Source organism: Lissotriton vulgaris, unplaced genomic scaffold (assembly GCF_964263255.1).
Source record: "Lissotriton vulgaris unplaced genomic scaffold, aLisVul1.2 SCAFFOLD_5203, whole genome shotgun sequence".
Classification (NCBI taxonomy): domain Eukaryota; kingdom Metazoa; phylum Chordata; class Amphibia; order Caudata; family Salamandridae; genus Lissotriton; species Lissotriton vulgaris.
In genome coordinates this window covers 125,037-134,352 of record NW_028248262.1, presented here as the reverse complement: position 1 = coordinate 134,352, position 9,316 = coordinate 125,037, and the positions used below count along the sequence as shown (strand labels likewise).

At 53.3% G+C, this 9,316-nt stretch overlaps 1 protein-coding gene across 2 annotated transcripts; it reads right to left on the bottom strand.

The window, feature by feature from the left end:
- Positions 1-811: 811 nt before the first annotated feature.
- LOC147664186 (uncharacterized) lies at positions 812-7,311 on the bottom strand. 2 transcript variants are annotated; one of them, XM_086949948.1, is made up of 3 exons: positions 7,088-7,311; positions 6,375-6,898; positions 812-3,239 (listed from the first exon to the last, which is right to left on the bottom strand). In XM_086949948.1, exons 2-3 carry the CDS (start codon positions 6,853-6,855, stop codon positions 2,239-2,241), a joined length of 1,482 nt encoding a protein of 493 aa, XP_086806074.1. In that variant the 5' UTR covers positions 6,856-6,898; positions 7,088-7,311; the 3' UTR covers positions 812-2,238. The 2 variants fall into 2 exon arrangements, with proteins under 2 accessions (XP_086806074.1, XP_086806075.1); XM_086949949.1 differs by having other exon boundaries at positions 812-2,102.
- Between the last annotated feature and the right edge of the window lie 2,005 nt (positions 7,312-9,316).

Here is a 9,316-nt window from a genome sequence, read left to right as displayed (position 1 = left end):
TTACCTCCGGTTTCCACACACTCCTTGGGTAAGCGTCTGCTTTAACCCAAACCGGATGGCCCCTTAGCCTCCGGTGTCCAATCACTCCCGGGTAACCAGCCGGTTCCCACCCGGCCGGGTGACCTTTTCACTTCCGGGGCCCACACATTCCCTTCCGGGTTGGCGTTTGTCCCCCGCCCCCCGCCCGCGTTGCGCCATTAATTGTTTGCTTCCGGTTCACCTGAACACAGGGAGCTCGGGGAGCTTGCCAGTGACCCCCTGGGTCCCGCCTGCCCCATTTGTAGTCTGAGCCCTCTGCGCCACCTGCTTTTTGTATTCTTCTTGGATCGCTTTGTAAGTACCGCCTGTTGTCCCTTCTTCCGAAACCACAGGATCTCTTGTAAGCCCCATATGCCTCTGCGACTAATCTCACCTCTTTTGTCTACCCCCCCTTCAATTCCTGTCCCTCCAAGGGTGGGTGGGCGGGTCTTCTCCTGCCAAAATTCCCCGGAGAAAAGAGGGCCTTGTGCCCGGTGTCCACCCTTAAATAGCCCTTATCCCCCTACACATTCCTACCTTAAATTTATGGCTGAGCTGGCCCAGCCCCAATGCTTGGTGGGCCCGCTCTTTCTCTTTCCTTGCCTTTGCTCCCCTTATCTCCAGCCAATCATTGGGTGCTCGGGCTCTGCCTCCCGGGGGTGGCCTCCACTGAGACCCCCGGTCCAGCCACTGTCCCCCTCCCCCTGGGGAGTGGGGGGGGCCGAACCAAGGGGCACAGCAGAGGCACCCCCCACATGGTTGCACCGCCCGAATCCCAATAAATTCAGACCACACCAGTTTATTTTATGGAAGAATTAAGGCCGCAGTTTATTAGGCATTTATCACTTACAAGCGATCCTTTACAAGCCATTATTTCTGTTTTGGCGACCGTGCGTCCTTACACAACCAGCTCTGCACTGTGCCCTACATTCAGTGCGGCTCTCTTTACAAAGTGACTTGTCCCCGTCCTTAACCACCAATGCCTCTGCACTGTGCCCTACATTCAGTGCAGCTATCCTTGCCCAGGCAACCCCCTCCCTGGGACACACCTTTTCCTTTCTCTCCGGGCAAGCTTCTGCTTCCGGCCCGACCGGGTAACCTTTTACCTCCGGTTTCCACACACTCCTTGGGTAAGCGTCTGCTTTAACCCAAACCGGATGGCCCCTTAGCCTCCGGTGTCCAATCACTCCCGGGTAACCAGCCGGTTCCCACCCGGCCGGGTGACCTTTTCACTTCCGGGGCCCACACATTCCCTTCCGGGTTGGCGTTTGTCCCCCGCCCCCCGCCCGCGTTGCGCCATTAATTGTTTGCTTCCGGTTCACCTGAACACAGGGAGCTCGGGGAGCTTGCCAGTGACCCCCTGGGTCCCGCCTGCCCCATTTGTAGTCTGAGCCCTCTGCGCCACCTGCTTTTTGTATTCTTCTTGGATCGCTTTGTAAGTACCGCCATGCCTCGCCGGTAGCTATCGCTGCCTGCGAGGCCCCCCCCATGCCTTAACTGCGGCCCCATTCTTGCAAACTACCAACAGCCCCTTGCATACAACACTGCTAGCATATTTCGTAGCAGGACATCCGCCCCTGTGTCAGAAAGGTACACCCCATCCGCTCTGTAATACTGCGGCTGCCGCAAGTTAATCAGAGTGTGCCTGATAATCCCTAAGCCTGCCCCCTTTAGAAATTTGACCATCAAGCTATTTAGCCTCTTCCTTGACAACTCCATGCCATTTTGGGAGCGCGCCCCAGCCCATACCCTTCTAGGAATAATCTCGGACCATACTATTTCCGTTGAGCCCATGCACTTTGCTAAATTGGTGAGATCCTTCTTTAATGTGTGAAGCAGGTCACCCCGCCCCATCTCTGGAAGATCATTTCCCCCTAGATGAATTACTAAAATACTCGGATCCTTCGCACCTGCGCGCAATTCCTCAATGACACCCCACAATTCTCTCCAGCGCAAGTCCTCTTTTCCGAACCATTGCACCCTTGTCCGTTGAAATGGGAACGTAGCATTCCACCCAAGGCAGTGAGCTCTGTTAGCCGCCCTGGACACGTATGAGTGTCCGATGACCCACACTGTTTTGTATTCTGCGAATTAAACAGAAGCACGGAAATGTTCAGTACACGTCACCCATCATCCTTTTATTATACATAAAGCTTGCTGTACAGAATGTATATCAGATCCCCCAATTGAATAGCCGCAACACATGTCTTTCCAATTTCCTTATCTGTCTGCTGTTGGGCGAATGTACCCCTTAAACCTGTCCGATTCCCATCTGCCTATCTGTTTTATTCCTTCCGCCGACATGCCCTCCTGGAAGGCTGTGGTGGCTGCCCCAATGCGAAATGAATGTGTAGTGTAGTGACACCTTTGGAGGCCGGATATTTGCACCGTTGCTGCTAACACCCTTTTAAACTGATAAAGTGTTAACGGAGTCCCATCCCTGTGAGTGAGGAGGTAGCTGTTCCTATCAGCACCTTCCCGCTCCTGCAAGTACCCTGTTAAAAGCGTCACTGGGCAATAGGAGCTGTGCCCCTCCATCCTGTTCAGTGTGATGCACTGTCCCCTTCCCACCTGATCTGTCTTAGATTGTCGCACCAGAAGGGACACCTGGTGTGTGCCTAAGGATATGTCCTTCACTAACAGGGCCCTGTTGCTTTTGTCCCCTTTCGCCCTGGCTATTAGTTCACTAATGCGAAAGGCCCCAAAAAAGGCCAGAGAAAATGTTAATCTGAACAACTTACTCTCAGACTCCGAGTAACACACCCTAGGGATGTTGTCCATTAAAATTTTAAGTGTGTTAAATTCAATCGGGGACCTGCTGTCCTGCTTCTTGCCTTCCTTTTTGGCCCATCCTTTCAATGCTGCCCTAAGCACAAAACCCTTCGTCGGATCCTCCAAACCCCTTATCTTTGAATAGTATGCTATTGCTGCGAGGTGCTCCCCCACCCATGATCTGGATTTTCCGGCCCCCTTGGCCCACACCACAAACTTTTTGACCCGCATCCCCAGTTGCTGCACATTGTCCGGAAGCATGAAAACCTCTGGCGTCATGTTTTGGAAAGTGTCCACACAGCGCCGATACCGGTGTCTTGTTCCCACCGCTAGGGCCTCTTCAGCCATATTCTGTAGTTCCCGTTCTAATGCATTATTCTCCAGTAATCCTCTTTGAAGGGTGTCATTTCTTGTTGCGCCTCTGGCCATTCTGTACGGAATCTTTCCCACTGCAAGCGAGAAAGAGCATCAGCTGCCTTGTTCTGAAAACCTGGCACATGCTTAGCTGTTATCTGAATATTATACTGGAGACATTTGCTCACTAACTGCCTTAATAAGCCCAATATTACGTGACATGACGCCGCCTGATTATTAATTGCATGGACGGCTGCCATGTTGTCTGACCTGATGACCAAATTCTTGTTAGCCAAGGTGTCTGACCATAATGACAATGCCACTACAATGGGAAAGAGTTCTAATGCTGTGATATTGTTGGTGAAGCCACATCGTCGCCAGGCAGTTGGCCACCTTTTGGCACACCACGCAGACCCCAATATTGCCCCAAAACCTCCTTGCCTGGAGGCATCTGTGTACAGTTGCGCCCTCTCATCCGCCGTCCACAGCGACGGCCATATCCTGACCCCATTAAAACTTTGGAGAAAAGACAGCCACATCTGCAAGTCTTGCTTCAGCCCCTTCTTTAACCTGACAAAATGATGTTTCTGAGTCATGCCTGCTGTGGCCCCCGCCAGCCTTCTTGAAAAAACTCTCCCAACCGGAATGACCCTGGATGCAAAATTGAGCTTGCCCATTAACTCTTGGACGTCTTTCAACGTTGCCTTCTCCTTTGCCAATACCTTTTTGATAGCTGCTGCAAAGTCCTGTACTTTCCCCACTGGGAGGCGTGACTCACCTCCCTCCGAATCCAACTCTATCCCCAAGAATGTTAACTTAGTTGTGGGGCCTTCAGTTTTTTCTGCTGCTAATGGAACTCCCAAGCCCTGTGATACGACCTTGAAGGCCTCCAACGCCTGAGCACATTCGGGTGAGTCGGCCTCACCTACAAACAAGAAGTCATCTAGATAATGGAGCTTGCCACCCACTGGCTGGACTTTGTTCGTGGCCCACTCTAAAAAGGAACTAAATGCCTCAAAGTAAGCGCAGGAAACAGAACAACCCATGGGCATACACTTGTCATAATACAACCTATCCTTGAATTGGAACCCCAGCAAATGAAAGCTGTCTGGATGCACTGGTAGCAGCCTGAAAGCTGCCTCAATATCTGCTTTTGCCATGAGGGCTCCCTTCCCCGCCTGCCTGACTAACTCGATGGCTTCGTCAAATGTTGCATAGGAGACCGTGCAAATATCCTGGCTTAGCCAGTCATTTACTGAGTTACCTTTGGGATAAGAGAGGTGGTGAATCATTCTGTATTTGCCTGCTTCCTTTTTTGGAACAATACCTAGCGGAGAAATAATGAAGTTCCTTAAAGGGGCGGTGTCAAATGGGCCCGCTATTCTCCCTAGCTGCAGCTCCTTTTGTATTTTTTCTGCAACCACTTCCGGAAGCTCCTCCGCTGAGCGGAGGTTCTTAGATGATCTGCCCTCTAAAGGACCACTGTAAGGTATTTTGAACCCTTCCTTGAAACCCCAAAACAGTAGCTCCCTCTCCTCAATCTTTGGGTATCCATTTAAAAGTGTTGCCAGCAATTCAAAATTTATTGGGGATGGGCCTTTTGTAACCTGGCCCAGACTATGGCTAGCCCATGAGGGTGGTGCCCGCTGCATCTCTAACAATTGGTTTGCATGCCACAGCGGGATGGTCTCCGCCACACTGGGAGCACCCATGCCGAAATCTGCATTGTACCCCCCAGGTGCAATTGCCAGCGTTGAACAGCCGACATGTATTATCCCTCTGTTTACGTTGCAGCGGCTGTTTGAAATCCTCTGCCCCCTTTGGCCCTCGAAATGCCTGCTGCTGCTCCTGTTGGGGCTGTTGCTGCCTACCCATCATCTGTCCCTGTCCTATCCCTGACCCTGAGGAATTCTCCACTGTCCTCATGTAGTTTTGACTCTGCTCCCCTTGATGCCCTGCCGTTGTTTGCCCTGCGCCCACTGGGAAGCCTACCGCCCTCAGCGGCTGCTGGCCCCTGCCCGCGTTGAATTGCCCATTTGCGAGCCCATTGCTGCCTTGCTGTAGCTGCCCCCCCACCTGCATTGTGGACGCTGCACTACCGGTACCCGCCTGCTGGTCAGGCCCCACTTGTGTGAACTGTTGCCCTATTGGTCCCAATTGCTGTTGCAGCGTCTGTCCTCCACTTGCCTGATGCTGCATGGGACCTGTCCATGTATATTGCTGCCCCCCGCCACCCAGAGGGGACTGTTGACATGCCCCAACTACCGCACCTTGATGCTGGGACCCCACCATTGATCCATTGCCCGCGTATGCTACCCCTTGCTGAAACTGCACCTGTCCTATTTGCTGCTGTGTGAATCCTGCCCCTACTTGTTGACCCAACCCATACTGCGCACTCACCCGCGAATGCGCCTGTGTATTGTTAGCCTGCCAACCCTGTCCCGCCGACGTTGCGCCCCAGTGCTGTACACCATTGTCTGCGCCCGCCAAACCTAAACCATAACCTGCTTTGGACCCCATCTGTTCCATCCATTCCTTAGCCTCTCTTTCGTCCCATGACATAGCCGGTGATTCCTCCATGCGTTGGCGGAAGTTGAGGTCATATTGCAGCCACCCCATGCCTCCGTATCGCCTGAACCGGTCCAGGATGGCTTGGTTGTATCTATTCAACGCTGGACCCTGCTCAGGGAACTTTTCTAACATTATTGCTGCTAGCAGGGCAAATGCGTCTAACCAGTTGTTAATGTTCTCCTCTGGCCTGATCCTCTTCCTATCCTTCCCTTCCTTGCCGGGTCCAGCAACCCGTAGCGTGTCTACCCCCCTGCGCACATGCTCCAGTAGTGTGAAAATATCAATGAACTCCCTCCTCCAAACTCTCTCTTTAACCTCCAGAGGTATGTGCCATGCTTCTGACCGTGTCCCGTTCAGCCCCCCTAGCCCTACCTTCCTTGGCAGCGTTGTACTTCTGTCATTATCTTGTGATGGCTTTGACAAGGGATCCCTTCCCAGGATCGTGTTGCTACTCTTTAGCGCCTGAGCCGCTCCTCTCCTCCCCCCCCCTACCTCGCCCCCCTGTTCCCTGCTCCCTCCCTCCCAGACTTGCATTGGGGAACCCTCCTGTGACCCGCCCTTCGTTGTTTCTTCATCAACCACCACCACCTCCCCCTTCTTTGTACCAATAGGCTTATGCCAATTATCCAACAGTTTTCTAATGACTTCTGACAACTCACCTAAGGAACCACTTTCAGCTGTTAATGCCCCTTGTTTACTCGACTGGTCTTTGCGCAAATTTGCCGCACCTTGTGCATCATCACCCATAAATGCTGTTGCTGTTAAGTCCTCTGTGTGTAACCTTGCCTTTTTGGCTCCTGCGACAGCTCCACCACGCCCCCTCGCCTTCTTTTCCATACCCCTTTTTTCCCCACGTGTCGCTGCATAGGTATGACCATTAATAGGAAAAAAGTCCCCCTGCAACCCCTCCACGTCCTTGCATTGTCCAACGCCTTCTGGGGCCTGTCCTTGCATTTGAGCCATTGCCAGCTCCCAACCTTCCCAATTCTTTGCCTTTGCTATTGATGCAAAAGTGGCCCACAGCTGTTGAGCGTCCTGGCCGCTGTTGTATTCCATTCCCGGGACCACCCCGCTAGGTCCAGCCTCCTCGTTTGCTGCTAGTTCCAATGCACCGCCGTGAAACATCCCCTCCTCTCCCATCCTTATCCGGTGTGCCTGGAACAATCCCGTTCCCGTTGCTGACCTAAAATTGAAAAACTGTGTTAACCTTGCAAGCAGTGTTGTCAGTGCCTTTTCCGCTTGCGAACTCCTTTAGCCCACTAGTTGTGCCGCCCCGACCCCTGCGGTGCCCCGGCCTTGCTGTGCCGTCCTCTGGCCCCCCCGCGGTGTTCCCCGACTTCGCCTCGCATCGCCCCCTTGTCCCTTGACTCACCTTCTGTCACGCCTCGACCCCTTGTGCTCTTCCTGACCCTTTGCCCAGTCAGTGACCTCCGCCACTATTGGCCCCACTCTGTTCGTTGCTCTGTCCTTCACTGTCCACTGTATTCGAACCGTATTCACTCTATAAAAGAAACCACATGTTAGTTCTCATCATTGGACACCCTTGTGTATAGCTGCCCTCGCCTAGCTCCAGCACTTCACCCCTTTTCCGTGCGGCAGCCTCTCCGTCTGTCTATGACACGCCCTTAAACCCCTCTCCTCCTTCTCCCTGCCCCCCCTGGCCCCCCTATCCCTGCCGGCCCTGGTGGAGGCGCACTGGGGAAGGGGGCGAGAGGCGTTAGGAGTTCACCATTCTCCCAACTCGCCCCCCACCCCAAACCCCCGGCCTTAGCCTTGCCCGCTCTCCCCAGCGCCGAACACCGCCTCCCCTCCTGCCCCCCCCTTTTATTACAGTGGTCTCCCTTTACAGCACCCCTTCGCCTTGACCCCTACCCCTTGTGTGACCTACTCATACCTTCAGCGTCATTACCGTGACATTTCAACCACCATAAGCCACGCATTATACTGCTTCAACTTGCAATGCAGACGTGGGAGCCTATAACTCTGAAATTCCGCCCATCTGAGCAACGAGAGACACTACGACGTCTTACAACTGCTGCAAAGTGCCAGAAATGAAACGTTGCTAGGATGTGAGATATGTTCCCCCCACGTGGAGTGGCACTAGGATGTGAGATATGCCCCCTAGCGTGGAACCTGCGCCTACCTCCTGAAACTGAACTCACTTTGCCCGTACGCCAGCCTGTACCTGCAAAGCCGCCCTGAAGCCCAAGTTCCAGTAGCAGCGTTGCATGAAGTTTCCCCTAAAGTAAATTATTAGGCAAGAGATGAAGGACGAATCAAAAAAAAAAAAAAAAAAAACACAAACCGTTTTTTTTTTTTTTTTTTTTTTTTTTTTTGCAGCTATGGCGGCTTGGAAACCACAGGCCCACCTCATTGGAGCCGGACACGAGATGATGAACCTCCGCCTGTAGATGCGGGGTGGGGGGGATATGGGGGGGCTAGAGCTGGTGGGCTTGTTACAGAGCACCGGCCTACCCGTGTGCCCTTCCTCTCCCCCGCCCTCTGCATTTCGCGAAGACTTTGCGCCGCACTGTATAGCCCCTCGCCCCCCCCCCCCCCCCCCCGACTCCGCAACACCCCTCCCTCTTTTTCCTGTCCGCTCGACGTTAACTAACTTTCTTGAAAGCAGAGTTCAGTCGTTGAATTGCCAAATCACCAGCGCCTACGTTCGTGCTGTACCTTTTGTAACATATTAGCATGTCCTTACAATAACAAGAAGCTACTATGCCAAATTAATTATCCTTATTACTCGAGAAATGTAATGTTTGATCAGGAATATTAGTCCAGGTGATCCCTGTAATAAATCTATTCGGGGATTAGTCAAAGCAAAACGATGTGATGAATAAGTAGTCTTTGAAACGAAAGTGACAGATGCTAGCGTGAGCGTCCCCCAGCTACGATACTGCTGCAATAAAGTGTTGAAATTTCCAGCTGAAACGGACGTTCCTCCAATTAGGTGACAACACTATAGTTTGCACCTGGAAGTATGAGAAGTGGAAACAACCAACATCGAAAGGTACGTATGGATGTGCATGTGGCGCGAGTTGGCCGAGCCTTGCACACGTCCTGTAAGGGTACCGAGGAGGAGTAAACGCACGCCTCCTCCCACTGGCTGCAGAGCAGCGCTGCCTGGCAGGAACCCCAGAGCCTTGGGACCCCGAGGGCTGCTCCCTCCAGGCACCTCCGCCCCTTCCTCGCTGCTGGCGAGAAGGATGTCAGCGCCTTCACGCACCGACCTTGGCTCCGAGGCTTTTCCTCTCGGAGGGGCTCCAGTGCTCCTTGAAGGCCTCGAGCGAGTCCTGGAAGCTTGGGAAGCCCCATCTTTCCATATCAAGTCCCCCCCCCCCACCAGTGAAGGGAAACACAGAAGGCAAGACTTCTTGACTCCACAACAAAGCAGCACGTGCCCTCGGCTGGCAGAGAACAAGCGCCTCGAGTAGCGCACAACACCTCCCTCTCGACCGCAGTGCTTCTAAGCACAAACCCCGGCAACGAGGCCAAGCGCCTGGAGTAGAGCACAGCGCCTCCATCTCGCCCGCAGTGCTTCTCAGCACAAACCCCATGCAGCTCTGCCAAGCGCCTGGAGTAGAGCACAGCGCCT